Source organism: Panthera uncia, chromosome E1 (genome assembly GCF_023721935.1).
Source record: "Panthera uncia isolate 11264 chromosome E1, Puncia_PCG_1.0, whole genome shotgun sequence".
In the NCBI taxonomy this organism is placed as follows: Eukaryota; Metazoa; Chordata; class Mammalia; order Carnivora; family Felidae; genus Panthera; species Panthera uncia.
Window position 1 is genome coordinate 28,665,984 of NC_064814.1, and position 24,095 is coordinate 28,690,078.

The 24,095-nt window shown below is 38.7% G+C and overlaps 2 protein-coding genes across 6 annotated transcripts in view; one reads left to right on the plus strand and one right to left on the minus strand.

Annotated features, from left to right (window-relative positions):
• Nucleotides 1-16,211, plus strand: part of TOM1L1 (target of myb1 like 1 membrane trafficking protein) — a 48,081-nt gene extending 31,870 nt beyond the window's left edge. For 3 of the 4 annotated variants that reach the window (XM_049636453.1, XM_049636452.1, XM_049636454.1), the window contains 7 exons: nt 460-520; nt 898-1,015; nt 1,911-2,007; nt 10,147-10,198; nt 12,080-12,185; nt 14,875-14,939; nt 15,427-16,211. In XM_049636453.1, coding sequence (XP_049492410.1) covers nt 460-520; nt 898-1,015; nt 1,911-2,007; nt 10,147-10,198; nt 12,080-12,185; nt 14,875-14,939; nt 15,427-15,642 — 715 coding nt within the window. In that variant the 3' untranslated portion in view covers nt 15,643-16,211. Of the gene's footprint in view, nt 1-459; nt 521-897; nt 1,016-1,910; nt 2,008-10,146; nt 10,199-12,079; nt 12,186-12,638; nt 12,721-14,874; nt 14,940-15,426 lie in introns of all 4 variants that reach the window. The other variant, XM_049636455.1, reaches the window with a different exon arrangement.
• Nucleotides 1,892-24,095, minus strand: LOC125926730 (cytochrome c oxidase assembly protein COX11, mitochondrial). 2 transcript variants are annotated; one of them, XM_049636457.1, is made up of 5 exons: nt 23,685-24,095; nt 20,352-20,507; nt 17,523-17,648; nt 17,039-17,137; nt 1,892-1,983 (listed from the first exon to the last, which is right to left on the minus strand). In XM_049636457.1, exons 1-5 carry the CDS (start codon nt 24,045-24,047, stop codon nt 1,960-1,962), a joined length of 768 nt encoding a protein of 255 aa, XP_049492414.1. In that variant the 5' UTR covers nt 24,048-24,095; the 3' UTR covers nt 1,892-1,959. The 2 variants fall into 2 exon arrangements, with proteins under 2 accessions (XP_049492414.1, XP_049492413.1); XM_049636456.1 differs by lacking the exon at nt 1,892-1,983 and having other exon boundaries at nt 16,306-17,137.

The following is a 24,095-nucleotide window of genomic DNA, read 5'->3' on the forward strand; positions in this document are numbered from 1 at the left end:
CTTAAATGTTTGAGATCAAGAGTAGTTAAATGTGTGCTACATCCCTAAGGTAACATCTGCAGGTCACTAAAAATTGCATTTCTGACTAGAAAAATGCTCACAACATAACAGAATTATGTGAAGTATGATTGCAACTAAAGTTCAACATAGATTTACAGAAAAAAATTTACAGAAAAAAAAATACAGGAAACACATCATGGTGTTAATAGGGACAATTTCTAGGTGATGGAGTTATTATTATTTGTTTTTAATATGTATTCATTTTGTCACAGTTTTCTCTTAAAGCATTATTACCTCTATAAACTGGGGAAAAGTTATTAAAGTACTTCATTGGGAGTCGATGGGGATGAAGTGGTTTGTCTTTGTTCCTGAATATTTGAATATTAATAATTTGTAAAGGATTATAGCATTTTTGTAATTTTTTTCTTTTAAATGCTTACATTTTGCTAACTCAAACAGATTTACTCGGAACCAACAAAGGATTTTGGAGCAAAACAGGAACCAGAGGGAAGATGCCAATGTAAGTGAACAGAAATGTAATAAAATAAGCAATTGAACATTTTATAAATTGTATAGTAGGGAGCAAGGCTTACCTAAGAAAAGTCTTAAAACGGAGGAGACATTAGCAATTTGGAGTGATTTTGGTGGTATAGAGTATTTTCTGTGACAACTTGATGTTACTAAGAGGTCATAAGGTTGTCTAAGCAGCAACCATGTACATGGTGAGATGTGATTAGTAGGAGTGTTGCCTGTTGAATAGAGAATTCTCCTTGAGTTGCATCTAAATAGGATTTTCCTTTCCCCCCAAAAAACAAAAAAAGTCTCCGGGGAGAAAGCCATGATAAATTACCTGACAAATTTTTTTCTGAATTTTGTTTTTGGTTGCTTTGTTTTCAGACTACCAGTGAACCTTCTGCCCCATCCTGTGATCTCTTGTACCCAAGGCTCAGCCCTCCAATGCCGAGGGCCACTCTGGGAGAACTCAACACCGTGAATGCTCAGCTTTCAGACTTAAGTAAATAAGCACATAGGCCTTTTCAGCAGAAGAGCTTGATGTGAAACTGTGCTCCTTGGTTTCTTGATTAAATGCAACCTGAGAAAGACTGAAGTCAATTTGAATGTCAGAGAACTATATCAGGAGATGCAATTATTTATTGACATATGGTTGGGTCAAATCCAGTACAGCCATGGGATGTATCTGGGGGAGTAGGTCCCTGAAACTCATCCCCCTGGTGTAGAATCTCATCCAATTCACCTGCCTGCTTTTATAGAGGTAGTTCAACTCCATGGCCAAACTTAAAACTACTCTGAACCACATACTATATTACCTTGAGTTTCTCTGCTATGTCACAGCATTAGGTAAGGGAATATTTGATGCAGATAGAGAAAGTCAGGAATTAAGTTGACTGATCTACATGCCGGTGAAATGGAGAGGGGAAAACATGGGCTTTTGCAGTAGAAGTCCAAGTTGAAATCTCTGTGGTCTGCCACCTTTTAGCTACCCAGCCTTGGAGACTTTCCTACCTTAGGGTGTCTTACTTAGGATTATAGGAAGTTAAGAGCTTGGGGGAGGAGAGGGTAGAGTTCCATATATGCCCTAGCTTCTTACTTTTGTGTTTGATGGAGTAAGACACACAAAATCTCTTCCATTCTAGATCAGTTTGGGATTTTAGAAAACCCAATATATTAACATTTGTTACCTTTACAATATCCTTTTTTTGTGTGTGTGGTGGAATTTCTTTCCAGTTACCATTAATAATGTTCTTTAGTTTCTGTTTGAGGAAATCATATGATTTTACGGTGGCAGAAATATCTGAGTCTCTCTTTTTGCTTTTAATTTTATTGTGGAAAATCCAACAGAACAACTGAATGACAAAATCTTTTAAAGCCAAGTCCATTTTATATTCTAGATTTCAGGTCTCCGAGTCCTGTTGTAACGAACAACTTGACACCCAGTCTTCATCCACAGGTGGATTTGCTAGCCTGGGAAGATACAGAAACACCCCTGTAAGTATGTCAGTAAGAATCTGGAGCTAATACCAACTCATTCTAATTCCTTATATTCAAGAAAGCATAAGAGAAAAAGTAGAGACTTAGGAATTGGACAGTCCTGAGTTAGAATCTCAGCTCTGCTTTCTACCAGCTTGGTGACCTTTAATGAGAAACTTCACCAGCGTGAGCCTTCCTTTTTCTTCTGAGAGTACTTTCTAGGATTCTTACAAAGATTGTGTAAGATGCTATAGTACCTCCTAATTAAGCAGTCGATACATAAAACCTTCCATAAATTGTTATTTTTCAGTGGTAACAGGGAAGTTGAATGACAAGAGAGTAAAATCAAACAATGGCCACACAAGTTACAGAGCACTTGCCACTTGCTGGGCACTTTGCTAAACTGTGTTTGTTTATTCATTTAATCTTTGCAAAAATTTTTGGAGCTGTGCTGTTACCATTATGCACATTTTACAAGAGAAAAGGCTGAGACTTAAGGAATATAAACTGCCCAAGTTCATATAGCTATGCAGTAGCAGGTCTGATGAACTGATAGTTCACTAAAAAGATATACAAATGGCTCATAAACATAGGCAGTGATGCCCAACCTTATGTACAGTTACAGAAATATAAATTAAACTACAATGGCTTTTTTCAAACCTCTCAGATGGCTAAAAGTCTAAATGTTTGTTAACCTGCTTTATTGGCTATAGAAAGACAGATTCTATCACAAAATTAATGCAGTTCTTATGAGGGAAAGTGGCAGTATCTATTAAAATTATCAGTACATTCACGTTTGAACCCACCATATCTCATTTCTAGGAATTCATACTCGCTTATGCAAAATCAGTTGTTTACAAAATTACTCCTTACAACATTTGGGCACAGCTAATAATTGGAAACAACTCAAGTATGCATCATTGTGGCCTAGTTAAATATCTAAATATTGTATTACCAGGCAGCTGAAGGACAAAAGTAGGCTGTCTGTAGGGGGACAATCACCAGTGTATTATAAAGTGAAAAACTGCAAAGTAATGTGTGTACTATCTTGCATTTGTGTAAGAAAGTAAGAAATAATGTAAACATTTGCCTCTTTGCATAAAGAAATACAAGAAGGATTCAGAAGAAACTAAAAAAGGCAAGTTTCCCTTAAGGTTAAGAAGAGGCAAGATAGAGTAGATACAGCAAAAAATAAATAGAAGTTAGATTTTCTTTACATCAGAAGCTGTTGTTTTTTCCTTTTAAATGTATATATTTTAGGTAATAGGCGATGCATTTCCATGGTTCAGGTATCAAAGTGATACCTGAAAAAGTGATATGAAAAGATATACAAGGACGTTACTTGATCTCACCCCACCTCCATCCTTTCTGTCCCCCTTCTCCTTATGTCACATTCTGCTGCTACCCTATAGCCACTTTATTTGTCCTTCCAAAGTGACTTTAGGTAAATAATGAATATGATTTTTTTTCTTTTATTAAATGCAGCACACTGTACAAACTCTGCTGAACCTTGCTTGATATCTTGACATATCTTGATAAAAGTACATATGTTTTTATATCAGTGGATTTAGATATATTTTTAGAGTTGCCTAGTGTTTTTATCCAGTGTGACCAATCACTGCATTACTTTTATATATTGAAAAAGGAGTGGGGGGCAGGGGGCTGGAGGGAGAGGAATGAGAAAGGAGAATCAAACTGAGAAGAAAGAGGAAAAAAAAGGAGGGGGGGTAGTTGGAGAGGGAAGAAGAGGACCAAGGAAAGCTTCCTGAGTTGGGAAATGATAGTGCCAGTGGCTATGTCATGAGCCATTAGTTGGGTCAGTACCTCTGGTCTTGATTAAGTGTGATGCAAATAATGTTTCAATGCTGTAGGCAGATTTCCAGGAAGTTGCTTAGTAAATAATGTGATCTAAAGTAACTGATTCTGTTTTCCTTTATCCTGCAAATCATGTTGAGTAATGAGAAGGAGTGAAATATAGATGAAATCCTATTACACAAATATCTGTATAAAGCTTATAAAAAGATAAAATACTAGCTAATAGCTGCTTATTTTATTTTATTTTATTTATTTTTTGAGACAGAGAACATGAATAGGGGAGGGGCAGAGAGAGAGGGAGAGGGAGAGAGAGAGGGAGAGAGAGAGAGAGAGAGAGAGAGAGAGAGAGAGAGAGAGAGAGAGAGAATCCCAAGCAGGCTTCACACCCAGCACAGTGCCCAATGCAGGGCTTCATCCCATGACTGTGAGATCATGACCTGAGCTGAAATCAAGAGTCAGACACTCAACTGACTGAGCCACCCAGGTGCCCCATAGCTGCTTATTTTATTTTATTTTTTATGTTTGTTTATTTTTAAGAGAGCACACACGAGCAGGGGAGGGGCAGAGAGAGAAATACAGAATCCAAAGCAGGTTCCAGGCTATGAGCTGTTAACACAGCACAACATGGGGCTCAAACTCACAAACCACAAGATTATGACCTGAGCTGAAGTCGGACGCTTAACCAACTGAGCCTCTCAGGTGCCCCATAGCTGCTTATTTTAATCTGTAATATCATGGATCTCATGCTGTAGTGTGCATAAAAATCACTTGGGGGATTATTAAAATAAAATTGCTGGTCCCCAGAAATTCTAACTCAGTAGAAAGACTCTTTAGTTTTAAAAAGCATCCCAGCTGGGGCGCCTGTGTGGCTCAGTTGAGCATCTGACTATGGCTCAGGTCATGATTTCATGGTTCATGAGTTCAAGCCTTGTGTCAGACTCACTGGTCTCAGCACAGAGCCTGCTTTGGATCCTCAGTCCCCCTCTCTCTGCCCTTTCCCTCACCCCCTGCTCTCAGAAGTAAATATTAAAAAAAAGCATCCTAGGAGAATCATAAAGCAGCACTTTGCTGATTATACATTAGAAACCCTATAACAGTTGTCCACCCGGTATCCAGATACCAAAATAATTGTAGTTCTGGGAATTCACTGGAGTAAAAGATAATGTGTAATATCAGTATTTGGTTTTCTATACAAAGACTTTTGTATCTGTTTTCTGATTTTTAAAAGAGCTTATACATGAGTGAAACTATAATTAGACCAGGTTTTTAACAGTGTCAGGAATTGAAGCACTAAAGTTACCTAAAGCATATGTCTAGGTTAAAGCCTATTCTAGATCACATATGAAAGGCAAAACCAGCCATCAAAAATGTCTTAGGGTCTTAAGAATTTTCCACCCCTCTGTGTTTATTCACTATCACAGAACAAATGAGTAATGGAATTATTCATGACAGAAAGGAATCTGGAGAAACAGTGATTATGGGATAAAGTAATAGGTCATATTCATAGTCCACTTACTATCAGGGAACACGCTAACAAGAATAAGAAATGTTTACTAATTACTTACTAGTGCTGGAAGGTGGGCACTCCATCATTCTCATTTCTTCAAAAGTGAAGGCTAAGGAAGATTAACCTGCCCAAAAGCATTGCCCAACTAGTGCAGAAACAGGATTCAAATTCAAGTGGATCTGATTTCAGTGCTTGCTTTCTTTTTTTCTTTCTGTGCTTTAATTAATTTTTTAAAATTTCCATAAGGTAAAGTTGACCTCTTTGTTTTTCTTTTGTGTGCAGTTCTATGAATGTTAACATATGTACGGATTCACGTAATCACCATCACAGGGTACAGAATAGTTCCATCACCCCCGAAACTCCCTTGGGGTATTTATTTATAATGCTTCCCTCCCACACTCACCCCCCAGCAACCACCAATCTGTTCTCCATCACTATAGTTTGCCTTTTCAAGAATGATGTCTAAACAGAATCATACAGTATATAATATTTCTAGAAAAAGTTCTGTAAAATTGGTGTTTGCTTCATGTATTCTGAACCTTGGTTATTAAGTGCATGTATATTCAGGATTGTTGTGTCATTTTGGTGAATTGACCCTTAAAGAATTATGCACAGTTCCTTTTTGTCCCTTGTGAGTTTCCTTGTCCTGATGTCTACTTTGGTACTAATACAGCCACATTAGCTTTCTTTTGATTAGTGTTGGCATGGTATATTCTTTTCCATCTTTTCACTTTTAAGTATATCAAAATATTTGACGTGAGTTTCTTATAGATAGCATATAGTTGGGTCATGCATTTTTATGTATTCTCATAATTTCTGTCTTTAATTGGTATGTGTAGACTACTTATATTTAATGTAATTATGTTTGGGTTTAGGTATAGCATTATATTATTTCTTTTCTGTTTTTCCCCCTTTGTTGCTGTTTGTTTTTTTTTTTTTCTGTTTTTCTTTCACCTTTTGGATTATTTGACTGTTTTCAGTATTCCATCTTACCTACTGTGAGTTTGACTGTAACTTTGTGTAGTTTATTTTAGGGAGGGGACTGGTTGTTCTAGGGACTGCAATGTACATAATATTTTAGTCTGCTTAGAACCAGTATTTTACCACTTGAAGTGAAACGTAGAAAATTTAGAGAACCTTCCTTTATATTATAGTTATTGTATATATTCTACATTGAAAAAATACCAACAAGCAGTTATAATTTTTGTGTACAACTCTCAAATATATTTTAAGGAATTCGAGAAGAATAGTTTTTTTGTTTTTACCCAATATTTGCCATTTATGTTGATCTTTTATTTTCTTATATAATTTCCCTTCTCTCTGAAAAGCTTTCTTTAGTGATTCTTTTAGGGCAGGTCTATGGGCAGTGAAAATCTCGTCTTACTTCATGTGAGAATGTCTTTATTTCATCTTTGTTCTGAGGGATGTTTCAATGGATGTAGAAATCTGAGTTGATGGTTTTTTCTTTCAGTTTTTAAACATTACTCCCACCACCTCTTCTGGCCTAAAATGGTTTCTAATGAGAAGTCTGTATCCATTCACATCATTGTTCTCCTATAGGTAATGTGTTGTTATCTCTATGCTATGCTTTCAATAATTTTTTTCCCCTGATTTTGAACAGTTTGATTATGCTATGTCTGGGCATGGATTTCTTTTGGTTTATTCTGTTTGGGATTTGCTGAGAATATTAGTTATTGTGGCTGCCATCAAAAAAAATCACAAACTGGGTGGTTTAAAACCATAGGAATTTATTTTCTCCTAGTTCTGGAGGCTAGAAATCTGAAATTCATCAGGGCCACACTCCCTGCAGGGCTCTAATGGGAGAAGCAATTCTTTGCCTCTTCCAGATTCTGATGATTGTCGGCCTTTTTTTCTGATTCCTTGGCTTGGCTCACATCACTCCACTTTCTGCTTCCACCTTCATGTTGCCTTCCCTGTGTATTTCAACTATGCCTCTGCTTTTCTCTTTAAGGTCACTTGTCTTTGAATTTAAGGTACATTCGAGTAATATAAGGTATCACCATCTCAAGATCCTTAACTTAATTACATCTGAAAAGACCTTTTTATTCGGGCTACCTGCATGGCTCATTCCATTAAGCATCCAACTCTTTTTTTTTTTTTTTTTAATTTTTTTTTAATCTTTATTTTTGAGAGAGAGATAGACAGTGTGAGTGGGGGAGGGGCTCAGAGAGAGAGAGACACAGAATCCAAAGTAGGCTCCAGGCTCTGAGCTGTCAGCACAGAGCCCGACATGGGGCTGGAACTCACCAGCCCTGAGATCATGACCTGAGCTGAAGTCAGATGCCCAACTGATTGTGCCACCCAGGCACCCCAAGCATCCAACTCTTGGTTTCGGCTCAGGTCATGATCTCACAGTTCATGGGTTTGAGCCCCACATCAAGCTCCGTGCTGAAAGTGCAGAGCCTACTTGGGATTCTCTCTCCCTCTCTGCCCCTCCACAACTCACTCACTCTCTCTCTCTCTCTCTCTCTCTCTCTCAAAAATAAATAAAAACTTAAAGAATTTTTTAAAAAGACCCTTTTTTCCAAGTAAAGTAACATTGACAGGTTCCAGGAATTAGGACAAGGACATACCTTTTGAGGGTGGAGGGCACCATTCAGTCCACTACACTGCATTTCTTGAATCTGTGGGTTTCTGTCTTTCACCAAATTTGTGAAGCTTTCAGCCTTACAGTTCTTCAAATATTTCAACAGTACACTTTCTATTGTCCTTCTGGGACTTTTGATGACACAAATGTTAGATCTGATATTGTCTTGTAAATCTCCAGAGTTCTGTTCATTAGTTTTTTCACTTTTTTTCTCTGTTTTGTTGTTGTTGCTTTTTGTTTGTATTTTTAAGATGGGATCATTTCTATTGATTTATGTTCAAGTTTGCTACTTATTTCCTCTCTCATCCCCATTTTGCTATGGAGGTCATTCTGTAAATTTTTTTAAAATTTCAGTTACTGTATTTTCCGATTCTAAAATTACTATTTGACTCTTCTTTAGGTCTTATTTTTCTTTGAAATGACTTTCTATTTTTCCAGTTTTTTTCATGAGTGTTCACAGTTGCTTATTGAAGCATTTGTATAATGGCTGCTTTAAAATCTGAGGTAGTTTTAACGTCTCTATCCTCTTGATATTAGCGTTTGTCGATGGCCTTTTTTTTTTTTGCCTGTTGAAATTTTCCCAGTTCTTCACATGCCTGGTAATTTTGGATTGTATCTTGGGCGTTTTTAATGTTATGAGACACTTGCTATTTATTTATTTATTTATTTATTTATTTATTTATTTAAAATCATAGGATTTTAGTGTTTATTTTTGAGACAGAGAGACAGAGAGGCAGAGCATGAGTATGGGAGGGGCAGAGAGAGGGAGACACAGAATCTGAAGCAGGCTCCAGGCTCTGAGCTGTCAGTACAGAGTCCGACGTGGGGCTTGAACTGACAAACTGTGAGATCATGACCTGAGTTGAAGTTGGATGCTCAACTGAATGAGCCACCCAGGCGCCCCAAGACACTTGCTCTTATTTGAATCCTGTTGAAGATGGTGCTATTTTGATTTTAGAAGGCAAACCTCACTAGATGCATGCCGCAGTTTCAACCTGCCTTTTTTTGTGCTATTGTTCTAACATAGTTATGTTTTCAAAGACTTTGCAGTGCTTTTCAGATCTGCTTCCTGTGGGCCACCCTGAGGCCTGGATGGGTGTATATTCATTTCTCAACATCTTTTGCATCCTGACTGGGATCAGATCCACAGAGACATAGATCAGGAAGTGAGCCCAGGATTTCATAAACAACTTGAAGGTTGATTTTCCACATTCCTTCCTCTTTGTGATTTTTCTAGTGCTCTGCTTTTCTAGGATTTGCCCTTTTGGTTCTCCAGTCAGAAAGCTTCAGTTACCCTACTATATGTCGTTTATTTCCTTGATTATGCTTGTGTCTAAAACCAAATGGTGGGACAGAAAGAATGAAAACAACAAAACAGAGTTTGCCCTGCCCTCTGGGATCACAGTTACACCTGTTGGAAGGAAGGGTCCTCTCAAATTTTTAAGCCTCTACAGGTCCCTGTTGGCTTCTGTCACTCCAGCCATTTTGGGATTGCCTCAGCTTTAGAGAGGGAGAGAACAGAAAGGAAAGGAAAAAAGAGAGTAAGGAATTTCCACACTACCTCTGAGCATTAGGACTTCTCTTTTCTGCTCCTTGAGTGAAAACAGAAGGGCTTCTCCTAGAGCTGTCTGTCCTTACTGCCCACTCTGGGGTTTTAGGCTTCATTGTGTTCAGGTTCTGGAACACCAGAGGTGGGGGAAGAAAGGTACTAATGATCTGTGGATACTCAAATTCCAGTCCTTCCCAGTCATCCTGTAACTATTGACTTTTCAGTCCTCAAATATTTGCCCCATGTATTCTGTTCTGGTTTTAGAGTTGCCTTTGGTAGGAGAGATAGGGCAAAGTGTATTTGGTATAGATGTAGAACCAGGACCCTCCCCACCTTCCTTCCTAACCTCTACTCTGTATTGCGTCTCATCCTTCAGGAAATGATGGATGGTAGCTACTCTGATGGAAAGGTTAAAGGCTTGTTCTCACTAGTATACCATGTATACTTCAGGGTCTCAGGACTGCCACTGCCCAGGGACACCTTCTTTGTCTTTACTCCTTGGTATTTGGACATCAAAAGCTGGTGAGCATGAAAACCAGATGGCAATTGTTACATAAGATTAATATTCCATTGCAGTCCGAAAGTACATTTTAGGTTTTGTTTGTAGGAAGTCATCTTACTTTTTGCATTTGTGTTCTCGCTGTAGGGTAATCATACTGTCTTATCATACTCTCCTAGGTTTACCCAAAGGACCGGCCAAAACATCACCGCAAACCATACATATGAGAGCGTAAGTAATGAAACTTCCCGGGCAGCGCACCTAGTCAGCAGGTTGTCATGGCTAAGAAGGAATTCCTGGTCATTAAATCTCATGTTCTGTTCAGTGTTTTGTTAGGACTTCAGCCCTTTTGTTCAGCCCTTGTTAGGACTTCTCTTTGTCTTCTTTTTAATCTTTCAAGATGGACAAGTTGAGTCTTACTTCTGTTAGAAAAATGGTTAAGGATCAAAATTCCTTTAGTGTTTGTTTATATTAGCTGTCTCCTCCTTTCCTTCCATCCTCTTTGATAGACTTCAGACAGGCTGTCTCATTCCTACCACTCTGCTGGCACACCTCTTGTCAAGGTCTCCCGTGATCTCTACATTACCAAATCAAGTACTGCAATTTTCAGTCCTCGTCTTACCTGCTTTATCAGCAGCAGGTGACAGTCAGTCACTTCCTCCTGTTTTGCACATGTGGCTTTCAGACACCACTCATTTTTTTCTTCTCTTGCCTCCTTTCCACTATGTCTCCTTTACTGGTCCCCGCTCTTCTACTGGCCTTTGAGTCTTGGAGATCCCAGGGCTTAAGTTTCAGACTTCTGCTTTCATTCTTCCATGGTCTTCTGGTCTCTTATCTTAAAATACCATTCAGATTCTGACAACTTGTAATTGGTATCTGCAGCCCACGATCTCCCTTAAACTCAGAACTCAACTTTCCGAGGAAACTCTTCTTGCTTTCTTCCTAGTCCTGGCTCTCCACCTGCACCTCCTGTACTCTTCCCCACCTCAGTAAAGGAACCCTCCACTATTGCAGTTGCTCAAGTCAAAACCTTGGAGACCAGTGCTTGCTGTCTGCCTTTTTACCGTTTCTCTTCGAACAGTGTATCCATTATCTAGCTGCTTCTCATGGCCTCCACTTCTGCATTGCAGTCCAAGCCATCAGAGGGATATTGCAGTGGCCTCCTAAGGTTACCTTGCTTTAGCCTTCACCTCCCTCTCCACCCTCACCCCCACTGTGCAATCTCTTTTCAAAACAAACCAGAACTATCCTTAAAAAAAAAAAAAAAGTAGTCATATTAACTGCTCTAAACCCACCTAGGATTTCCTTCCTCCATTTCGCTCTGTAAAAACCTGAAATGCTGATCTCACACCTTCCATTACCTCTTCAACTTCACCTCTCTTCCTTGGCTCACTCTGCTCCAATGACACTGGCCTTCTCTGCTTCAGAGGATGTGACCTTGGGCCCCCTCAGATAATCAATCACAGCACCCACATCAGTCAGGACTCTGCTTAAAATGTTCCCAATGGTGAGGCATTCCTTGACCGTTACTGTCAGAGCAATAGCCTACCCCATCTACCTGAGCCGTGTTTTTTTGTTTTTTGTTTTTTTAAGAGCACTTGCTATCTAACATCTCTTTACATTTGTTTGCTTCAAGGGGGCAGGGATTTGGCCTGTTTTATTTATAGCACCTAGTAGGTGCCCAAGATTTATTCATGAAATGAATGAGGAAGATTATGAGATTAATCTTTATCAGTACTGATTTGGTGCTGTTATCTTATGCCTTTCTGTAGGGTAAAGATTTAGTTTCCTGTTTGAGGCTGAGATTTTTTAGTGTGAAACAACAGACCCTAGACTGAGCCATACAATTCTTTTTTTTTTTTTAAAGCAAAATGTTAATTTTACATTTTATATGGGAAATGAGGTGCAGTGGGCATGAAACCAGAGAGAAAAGTAATAAGTGTTATAAATGGTTATTAACCTAAAAAAGTAATAGTTCATAATTTCTAATTCTTGTCCAGTTGGGAGGATATGGTAGTTGGAATAGTGCCACTTAGAAGCCTGGTAATCTAAATAATAAAAGAAAAACTTAATGTAGAATGTTTATTTGAACATGTACTGTGTTTTCTTCAGTTTCCAGAATATTCAAATTCAGTACTACTACAGCCAGTTAATGTGCAGAACGTTCCAGCAACACCATCAAGCCAGAGACTGCCATCCTTGCCTGTCAGTCATCCAGGTACTTGAGACCTGTTATTTGCATTGAATAAGGGATCTTGTAAGAGTATAGGAGTCTGCCGGAGATTTATTGCTGATTGAAAATAGAAAGAGAGGAAACACTAGGACTTCAATGTGCTTCTTTAAGTAAATGAAGTAAATTCATGGCTCATATCATTATGACCGACATTCGATTATAAAAAATGCTTCTGTGGTGCTGAATGTTGTATTTGAAATGCTGAGGGAAATGAGTCTTTAGTGGAAGTTTGAAAATCCTTTTGTTCTCTATAGATTTGTTGTACTGGGGAGTAGCATCAGAACACCAGTTGTATTTGTTTCTGGCTGTCAGTGTTTCGTTGGGTCTCATGTTTGAAGTCGCAATCATAAAGAGATTATTAATTGTGTATGTGTTCTTGAAAAGCACAATGTGTGTTTACTGGTGGGCTTTTTTTGTTTTGTTTTGTTTTGCCTGAAGCAATGGCAGAGAATGATCTCCAGCCACCCAATTACTACGAGGTAATGGAATTTGATCCCTTGGCTCCTGTTGTCACTACAGAGTAAGTCATTTACAAAATGATTAATTTATTTTTTGTCTTGGTTCCCTTCAGTAACAGAGCTAAACGGGGCTTGGTTATATATTTAACTTTGTTTAGGTCTTGGCAGAAAATAATGATCTTATTAAAAATGACTTATGAGATTTTATGGGGACTGTTGCTCTTTTTTTTTTTTTAATTAATTAATTTATTTTGAGAGAGAGAAGGAGTGTGAGCAGGGGAGGGCAGAGAGAGAAGGAGACACAGAATCCGAAGCAGGCTCCAGGCTCCGAGCTGTCAGCACAGAGCCCAATGCAGGGCCCGAACTCATGAGTCATGAGATCAAGACCTGAGCCGAAGTCAGACGCTTGACTGACTGAGCCCCTCAGGTGCCCTTGGAGACTGTTGCTCTTAATGGTCTTACTGTGCTCAGCCTTGTGACTAAAAAATAAAAATGCTGGGGCTGCACATTAAGAAATAACTGGAACCATCAAGTACATTAGTGGATTCCTTGTAGATGCCTTGGGAGAAAGGTTCTCTCTAGTTTGAAAAGGACACTATATTCACTGATTGGTGACATAAGTAACACCTCATTGATGGATTATTTGAACTGTTCTTTGACTAATCACAAATAAGAACTTGTTTTTAGTCTTCACTATATGTCAACAATGTGCTTAAAATGGATTAGTGTAGTCTTTTTAAGTTGAAATCCTTGGAGTACCATTATTTCATGATTTCATATTGGTGGAGTATATATAAATATTTATGTGATGGTAGGCTCGTTAGAGCTTTAATATGGTTTGACTGACAGTTTACCCCCAAAATTATTAAAGCAAGTTTATGGAAACCGTTGTTCAGAAACAGGCAGCCTTTAGGCAATATCTTGTTTACAGCTGTGTTTTGTTTGACCCATGTGAAATTAAAAGCATGCATTTAAAAATTAATTGCCAAAAGTTAAAAACTGGGATATTGTTAAAAAGAAAAAAAACAAAAAACACAATTCTGGACTTTGGATTCTTTTGATGCTATGGCAACGCCAGTATTTTTTAAATGCTAGCAATAGGTTGGGGCTGAATAGTAGCTGCCTCCTCAAGACAAGGTATGCTGTGTAGTTCACCAGGCCCCAAATGGCCCTCTATGCCCATTTATTTGATCTGTCTGGCATGTGTAAACATTTGAGGTTTTGACCCCTGGCTTTATTTTTAAAAATTTTTGTTTTTAGTTTTGAGAGAGAGCAGTAGCAGTGGAGGGGCACGCACACACACACACACAGAATCTGAAGCAGGCTCCAGGCTCTGAGCTTGTCTGCACAGAACCTGACCCCTGGTTTTAAACCACAAATGTAGTGATCCATTTGAGTATAATTTATGAATTTTAACAGACTTAGGAGTTCATTAAGAATTTTTTTCCTAATGTAGGGTTGCAAAATTTCCCTAGGTCATTCTGCTTGATAAAGTATCACTGAATGTATTAGTAGCTTAAAGAAATAGAAATTGTATCCAAACAGGAAGTTAAGTTTAATATATTCTAGTTAATTAGGAAATTGTTGTCAGTAGATATGACAGTGCAACAGATATTAAATGTGAGATTGGGTGGCTCAGTCGGTTAAGCGTTTGACTTCGGGCTCAGGTCATGATCCTGTGGTTTGCAGGTTCAAGCCCTGTGTGTCAGGCTCTGTGCTGACAGCTCAGAGCCTGAAGCCTGCTTTGGATTCCGTCTCCCTCTCTCTCTGCCCCTTCCCCAGTCATGACGCTCTGTCTCTCTCATTCTCTCAAAAATAAATAAACATTAAAAAAGTGGCCCAGGTGTTTGGACTATAATAACATAGGTGGAAATACTAATATTTTTAAATGTTTTAAAACCTGGAAAAACTATACAATTTTTTTTTATAGGCAGAAAGGAAACTGTTCAAGTTTGAGCCACATTTTTCATTAAGTCACAAGTAAAATGAACTGGTTATATGAAATACATATTTATAAGATGCAAGGGAATTACAGCATTAGGCTCTAAGAAAGCTACTATGTAAGCTTCAGGGCAGAGATCTGTTTTTATTCACTGATACACACTGAGTACCTAAAACAGCACCAGATTTTTAGTTAAGGTGTTGGCAGTTAAAGCCAAAGTAGTACTTTGAAACTGATATATAACCTTTTTGCCATGATGGCTTATTTGTTTCAGGGCTGTTTATGAAGAAATTGATGTTCATCACCAGAAAGGAGCCCAAAGTCACAGTGACTGTTGAGGTAGACTTCAATGACACAACTTCTGTTGCCCACTCTACAGAATTCCTGTGTAACTGCCACTTTGTGTGTTTAGTATTCACATTTTGTGAAGGCCATCTGAGTCTGACACTTTGAGTGTAAATCTTAGTACAAAAGCTCATCTCAGTCACTCAAATTGGAATGAAATATCTTTGTAATCTTATTAGCTAAAAATAATCTTTAGAATGTAGAAGTTGGTTTATGGTATAGAAATATTAATGCTAACAAAAATAATGATCAACAGAAACTTCTTAGCACTGAAATAGACATGTATCTTTTATGTACAGTTAATGAGTGGTAGAACCCACTCATTGCTCATCCAGGGAGGCCTGGATTCCTCCTATATGCTGTATTAATCATACCATTTTATTTACTAATGAATGCGTGGCCACCAGTAGCCCATTAACCTTGTTTATTCCCCTCACACCCTCCTCCATGGAAGTAATACATTCCCATGTTTCTGCATTAGGTTGTGAGTCTCTCGTTATCCAGGAATGGAGAAAGAGAAGGAAAGGCTGAAGGCCGGCTGTCTTCTTCTTACACTAGGTGGAAGTGGGTGACCAGCTCACTAACTGCATTTAGAGGTGTCCCCTCTCCTGTGCAGCTTGGAGGCCCAGAAGACCAGACCTACCAGCACATCAGAACCATGGTGGAACAGTTCTCCTCTGCAGTAACAGAAGAGTAACAGTTCCAGAGTAACACTTATATTTCCTGACCACAGCTTAAGCTTTATTTTGAAACAACTTGGTTATAACGTATATTCACTTGAAACTTCAGAAGAAAAATTCATTGTACCTCGGCCAGCGGGTTTAATTATAACATCTTAGGCTTCACAGGCCTTCCTACATTTAGAAAAGAAATCCTCACACTGCTGTGTAAGAGTAGATGAAGATTATTTTATTACAAAATAATTATGTAAACTATTGAGTGCCTTCATTTAAAGTTGAATTAAAAGTCAATTTTTACTTTTTTTTTTTTTTTTTTTAAATAAAGAATACTTGTTTAGAATTAGGACTTGTAAAAGCCTTGATGATTATAGTTTATATTTCAGGTACCGTGAAGAGGTCACTGGACTCTGTATCAAGTTGCCTTTAAATATGGTTCTTTATAATACTAAATGATCTTTTTCTCCCCTTTTTACTGCAATTAATATTTCTATTTGAAACAAACGCTACTGAAAACATTCAGAATATATTGTACGTTTATGTCATAAATTACAATGATAAAAAAATTACCATTAAAACAATTTAATACATCTTTTTTACACGTCTGTTCGTAGAACTTCTGATGTCAGTAAGTTCACGCTTATTCACAACCCCACACTTACATTTTAACATTCAGGGACTGGAACTATCACAGGAAATACTAGAATCCTAGTAAACGTATTTATGCATTTTCTTTCATTTTCATGATGCTGAAATTTCAAAATAATTAGTACTCAGAATATAAAATAGGCCTAGATCCTAAAGGAAAAAGAGAGTCAAATCTGAAATCAGAATGTAATCTCTGGGCAGGCTGTTAGGACTCAGTGATTCCTCTTCCATTGTGAGCTTTTAAAATAGGATGGTTCACAATAAAAGAAAGTAGTAACCAACTATTTTAGAAATAACAAAAATAGGCAGAAGTTATGGCCTGGAGCCTAAAACAACTGTGGGAATAATAAAAGGACTCAGTGCTACAAGTATGAAGGGCTAATAAACTGAACCATGAAGTCCGTGCCTACTTATTTAAGAAACAAAGCGTTTCTTGTAATATTACCTATCAAACTCTCTGGTTTTGAATAGTCCTACATTCTAAATGGGCCTGTGGATTCCTTATGACTGACAGCTGAAACTGTTCATTCAATTTTAAGCAGGGTAAATTAGTTGAAAAATAAACACAGCATTATATAATATTTAAAATAGCTTTACATTACTGTAAAGTATTTCTCCCCTGAGAAGACTAAATACATGATTTTTCAAAAATCACAAATCTGAAGCAGGACTTAGATGCTGACTTCAGTTATAGCCTGGAAGCGGCAACTTCTGTCCCTCCTTTGCTTCAAAAAAAGTATAAGAAAGAGTGATGAGATCAACATTCACCATTCTTGGATCTTCAGCAAATTCAGGATCGATGTAGAAAAACACTGGCATATCTACTTCCTCTTGTGGATTAAGCCTTTGTTCTTCAAAACAGAAGCACTAGAAGTTATAAAGGGTATTTGTTTAGTTTCTGTTAGAATGCAAATAATAATGGTTCATTTCTTGGCTGTAGTGAGTATAGTGTAATTAATATTATAATAAAAAATACAATTAAATATAAACTAAGTTCTGTGACAGAATGACATTATCTTTTCATCTCATTGACTTTTGCTTTAAAATTAAGACCAAAAATTGTTTTACAGTTAAAAGCAGATTCCCATTTGGTTCATCGTCTCAACAACGAACCATAGTTATTATAAGCAATGGGAAAAAAGTTCAATGTTTAGAAGAAATGATTAGTTTCTACAAAACACTGCAGTAAGTTTAGTACTAACCAGTTTATGGAATATGATGAAAATACATAAAAGTTTGCATATAGCTATACCTGTATTTTATTGAAATACTGTCCAGCTTCAAATGGTACAACATTGTACGTAGAAATTCCAATTACTGGTTTGTCTGTAGGATTCTTAGCTTTATAAAACGCCAGTGCAGTCTCTCCTGGCACTACCTGTTTTAAGAAAAATATACATTATCAATACTTTAAATCTCACAGCTCCTCCTTTCCCTATTAGTCATTATTTTTCCTATTCGTCAGACCACAATATTTTATCTAATAAACTAATGTCGAAGGTCAGCAAAATAAATTGTGGATACTACCCATGAACATGGGGTTTTTTTAATTTTTTTTTTTTTTTTTTTTTTTACATTTTACTTATTTTTGAGAGAGAGCACAAGTGGGGGAGGGACAGAGAGAGAGGGAGACACAGAATCCGAAGGAGGCTCCAGGCTCTGATCTGTCAGCACGGAGCCTGACATGGGGCTGGAATTCACAACCTGTGAGATCATGACCTGAGCCGAAGTCAGATGCTCAACTGACTGAGCCACCCAGGCGCCCCAACATCTGGTTTTTAAATTTTATTTGCCTATGTCCATGAAGAACCAGTACTCTATTAATCATTAATTGTGTACCGTCCTCTTATATATCTGAAGTCTTCAAGCAATGATCTGCAAATTATTTAAAATGTCCGAGGGGCGCCTGGGTGGCTCAGTCGGTTAAGCGTCCGACTTCGGCTCAGGTCACGATCTCATGGTCCGTGAGTTTGAGCCCCACGCCGGGCTCTGGGCTGATGGCTCAGAGCCTGGAGCCTGTTTCCGATTCTGTGTCTCCCTCTCTCTAACCCTCCCCCACTCATGCTCTGTCTCTCTCTCTGTCTCAAAAATAAAATAAACATTAAAAAATAAATACAAAAAAAATAAAATGTCCAAGGAAAGCCAAGCCTATCATAGCCCAAGCCTGACTTAACACTTATACCTGAACATCATTATATGACCAATATAGATCCTTTTTAAGAGGTTAACATTAAACTCAGCTTACAGCCAGAGTAAATTGAACTTCTAACCAGAGTAAAACTGAATAGAACTTTCATTTAACCAAAAAGCACTAATACACTTTTTGAGAGAACAGATTTTTTTAAAATTGCAAGGCTGTAGGGGCCCTGGGTGGCTCAGTTGATTAAGCATCAGACTTCACCTCAGGTCATGATGTCGCGTTTCCTAAGTTTGAACCTTGCATTGGGCTCTCTGCTGTCAGCACAGAGCCCACTTCGGAAACTCTGGCCTTCTCCCTTTCTGCTCACATGCACTCCCCCTCTCTCAAAAATATTTGGGGGGTGCCTGGGTGGCTCAGTCGGTTAAGCGTCCGACTTTGGCTTAGGCCATGATCTCGCGGTTTGTGAGTTCGAGCCCCGAACTGGGCTCTGTAGATGCTGACAGCTTAGAGCCGGGAGCCTGCTTCGGATTCTGTGTCTCGGTCTGTCTCTGCCCCTCCCCCACTTGTACTATCAAAAATAAATAACATGTAAAAAAAAAAAAATTAAACATTTGGAAAAAATTGCAAGGCTTTAAAAAAATTAATTTCCAAAGGATTCTCTGTCCTTTGTACCATTTCAGACACTAATATCTTGTACACTAGTATATAATTAGAACATTCAAAATCATAACCTATGAAACCCTTAATCATTGAAGAATTCAGTCATGTTTACTAACATGTGGGAACACCAATATTTATAAGGGTTTCCCAATAAGGATCACAATTAAGCTTTTCTGGCTATTCCTCAGCTCATGAGATAATTTCAGTTAAATCCTCCAGGATTCCAGTTAGTCAAGATTTTAGGAAACTTTTAAAGTAGAGCTTTTCTGAAGTAGAACATGACTATTTATTATGGTTACTTCAAAGTTTCTCATTTTTTTTTAAGAAATAAGGATACACACAAACACACACACATTTTTTAAAATTTATTTTTAAGTAATCTCTACATCCAACATGGGGCTTGAACTCATAACCCCGAGATCAAGAGTCACATGTTCTTCCCACTGAGCCAGCCAAGAGCCCTGAGATGGGGATCCTTTTTTTTTTTTTTTTTTTTTTTTTTTTTGAGAGTCAGAATGCTTGTGAGGCAGGAAGAGGGGTAGGGAGAGGCTGAGAGAGGGAGGGGGGAGAGGGGGAGAAAATCTTAAGCAGGCTCCACACTCAGGACAGATTCTAAGGCAAGGCTTGATCCCATAAACCGTGGGGTGATGAGCTGAAATCAAGAGTCAGATACTTCACCAATTGAGCCACCCAGAGGCTGCAGTAGTTTACTAATTTATATCAAAAGTATCCCTTCTCGGCGCACCTGGGATCCGGCCCCACGAGGGCTCTGCACTATCAGCGCACAGCCTGCTTGGGATTCTCCCTCTCCATCCCTCTCTGCCCCTCTCCCGTGTGCACTCTCCTCACAATAAATAAATATTTTTTAAAAATCAGTGAACTACTTTTCATTGTAACCAATGATTTTCCATTTTTTCCCCTTATCTATACCTGAGGCTTTGCTACACATGGCAGCACCGCTGCTCCTACTCTCAGGATTACTGTCCACAAATTTCTTAGTGAATTCTTAATACGACTCTGATAAAAACCGAGGACCTTCTCCATTGTTCCAAACTGACATTTACTGCAGTATCATTTAACTTAAAGTATATTCTGTTACATTGAGATAGGGCCCTGTCAAAAAGTAGTCTGTGAGAATAAAAGAATTACAGTAATGGAGTATCAGTTTTTTGAGATTATGTTTACATGAGTGTTCTCTAAATTGTGAAAGTTTCAGTGATGCAATAAAATAATTTTTACAATGAAAAAAGTAATCTTTTCATAACTACTTTAATCACTTACATAGATTTCTGTTTGCTGAGGTCTAAAATTCCACTGGAGGCTTGCATGCACATCTGCATTAAAGGTGACTTTAATAATTCGATCCTTCACAGGCACCATGTTTTCAATCTGGTCCGACACATGACCTGCTACTGCTGACCCTCCAAGACCAGTAGTCTAGGTATTAAAGATATTAAGTATATTAAAGTAGAACATGTTAAACAATACTTACAGGTGATTATGGGATAAAAACAAAATCTTAAAAACAATTTAATAGTCTAGTAGGATCCCAGTTCATACTGTCACTGCCCATTTCCTATGAATGTATCAATGGTTTGACCACCTCTGGGGTGTCAAGGGCCTATATTTGTTAGAGTCATATTTTTTTCCGGTAATCACTTGGGTATTGGACACAGTAAAAAAAAAAAAAAAAAAAAAAAAAAAAAAAAATGAGTCACATGGGAGAAAGCTGACTCACCAATGGTAATATAGCTCAGAATTTTAGCTTAACTTTTCATTAAACCTATTTCCTTTTATTGCCAGTGTTTTATATAAATTAGTCATTAGTAAAAGTAAAAATTATCCATGACCCTATCATTTCAATGAAACTATTTAAATAATTCAATTACCCACAGTCCCGTCTGATCCCTTTCCATATCATCACTTTTACGGCATAGATTAGTTTGTAGCTTCACTTTTGTATTCTGCTTTTCTCAAGCATCACAAGTGTTCTGCCATGTTAATAAATGTTTCTGTAATTTTTTCCCGTACTTCTTTGTATAGTACAGCTTTTATAAACATCATCAGTTAATCAGAGAACCTGATCCCTTTCGCCGCTGAATCAACGAACCTTAAGACATCAGGATAATTTGTGCCTGACTCTTCTTGCCTATCTTCATTGCCATTATCTCCTTATCATCACAGATGTTTAAAAATAAAAATCCTTACTTCCAGGGTCATCATTCTTCTGATGCGTGAGGTTGCCAGAATTCTGGTCTCCGGATAATTAATCTGTTACTATACTAGGAAAAAAATATCAAATTTGAGGCTAGGGGAAGACTCCCAGCAAAATACAGTATTACTATCTTCCACTTATTACACAAGTCACCTAACTGTACTCAGCTGCCGTGCAACATTACTGAAGTACATTATGAACCTACAAGATGCATTAGAGGGCAAGCCTTTTATCGTTTTTTTAGTAAGTAAATTCTTCTGCCCGAGAGGGCTATAATGCTTGTTTTAAGATGTAACTCCTGAAGAATCTGAATCAGTTGAATAAAGATTCCTTAATGTATTCTGACAGGAAGTCTCTGAATACAGATCCTTCAAATTTGCAAGCTTGATAATTAGAGAAATAAGAATAGAGAAGGGCAATGAAAATATTTCCTGGGCTCTAGTCTAGTTCTGCCATTAACTAGCTCCAAGAACTAAATACATTTTACTTTTGGGGCACTATTCATACTCATAAAATGAGGTCTCTGTATTAAATTTTTTATATATTTCTTTATTTTTGGCTCTAAAGTTCTGTGATTCCAAAAGCGAAAGAGATGCTCTTCTGGAAACTTAACATCAAACTTGACTGAAGTTTAGGATTATAAATTACAATTGTTTTGCCTATCCTGCTCTGCATTTGCACACACATGCAAAAATACTGCCATTCACTTCAGTTTAAAGCAGAGTTTCACAACTTTGGAACTAAGGGCATTTTGGTTTGGATAATTCTTTGGTTTGGGGAGGAGCGAGTGTCTGTGCTGTGCAATGCTGAATGTTTACCAATCAGCATCCCTAGACTCTCTCCACTAGATACCAGTGGCACCAGTGGCAACCTTCCAGGTTGTGACAACCAAAAATGTATTCACACACTGCTAAATATTCCCTGAAGAATAAAACTGACCCCTTCCACCCCCATGATTTTCAGAGATTTATACTTGATATTTTGGATTCAGTTCTGCTTATGATTTAACCAACTGCTAGTTCTGGGATTCATGCTAGGTCCAGGCTGCCGTCTGATGAAAACTAATTCACATTCTACACTCATCCTCCTGAATCAAACTACTGCATACCCACATAAATGCCAATATTAGGAGACTGAAAAGTCCTTTTGACTCGCTTTAGTTATAAAAAATAAGGTCAAGTTAATCTCCAAAAGGACAGGGAAAGTAAGACCAGCATTAACAATCCTAGCAGGAAAAAGCAGTTAGCCAATGATTCCCAAAATAGTACACATTGGGATCACCCGAGGAATCTTTAAAACATTACTAATACCTGACTCCCACTCTGAGACATTCTGATTTAAGTGGTTCAGGATGTCACCTGAGTGTCAGGATTTTTTAAAAGCTCTTCAGATGATTCCCACTCACAACAAAGTTGGAGAATAACTATCATTTAATGAATAATGTGTAGCTCTAACCTGTGTTATGTTTTTTAAACAGAAATTCCTGGGCCACACCCAGACCTCCTAATCAGTATTTCTAGGTAAGGGAGCCCTAACGTGTTCATTAAAGTAGCTCCACTAGTAGTCCTAATGACCAGCCAAAGCAGCAAACTGCTTAAGGAGAATATATACGAATATATATGAATATATACGAAATAAATAAAAGTGTGGCTTCGCACATGGTCCTCAAATATTAGTCTGCATCAAAATCAGCTAGGGGACTTATTAAAACACAGATAGCTGGGCCCCTCCCCCAGAGTTTGATTCAGTAGCTCTGCAGTTTGATCCAAGAATGTGCACCCAAGTTCCCAGGTGGTGGGACGCTGGTCGTCCGGGGGAACACACTTGAAGAACAACTGTATTAGGGTTTCTGATCTAAAAGGGAGCCCTGGGTAAGCACATTACAGTCATATATTAACAGTGGAGGGAAGCCTCATGCCTCTTTGTATGAATTAAACGCTACTCCCAGTTTAAGCCCAAGTTACAAGCATACTCCCATTTCTGGGTTAACCTTCGCACGTAAACCATACATGGTTCACAGAATGACGGTACTAATGTAATTTACATTTTAAACGCGAACATCTGTGTGAGTAGCAAGAGGGTAAGGCAGGTTGCTGGACGGCAGAGTATATAGGCTGCGGACCTTTTAGGTGATGTAGCTCAGAGACAGGGAATTTCACTCTGCAGTGTGGTCGGTATAAGCACGATCACTATAGGGGCGTGGGTTCTATCTGTAACTTTGCCACTAACTTTTTTTGGTAAGCTTGGGCAAGTCACTTTTCAAAGCCTGTTTCCTCTCTGGTGGAGCAACCTCACACATCCCTCCAACACGACACGGAGGAGCGATGGCTGTCCAGGGAGCTGTCCCGCACCTCCGCCCCTCCTGATGGCACAGCCCAGGGTGCAGCGCCGGCGCCTACCTGGCAATAGAGCCGATAAAGGGGCACGGCGGCGTAGGACGCCCCCAGCATGCCCACTGCGGCTGCGGCCACGTACGTGAGGACTGTCTTGTTCCGACGCCGCCAATCCTCCTCCTGCGCGCGCGTGAAAGGGTTCGTGCTCTTCGGCCGCCGCGGCGGCCGCAGGGCCAGGTCCCGGGCCGGGTTCGGACGCCTCCATGTCCCAATCCACCTCAGCCCTGTCTCATCACTTCCTGTCCCATTTCTTCCCACCCTGAGATACGGCTGTACCCTCTCAGCAACCCAGGTCGGGGACCCAGGGTGACTCCAACGCCAGCCACAGACAGCAGCGGTCCTTAATACGGGACGCCAGAGCCCTCCCATAGCCCCCGGAGAGAGCTCCAGACGTCACGCACGAGCGGCCAGATCTCG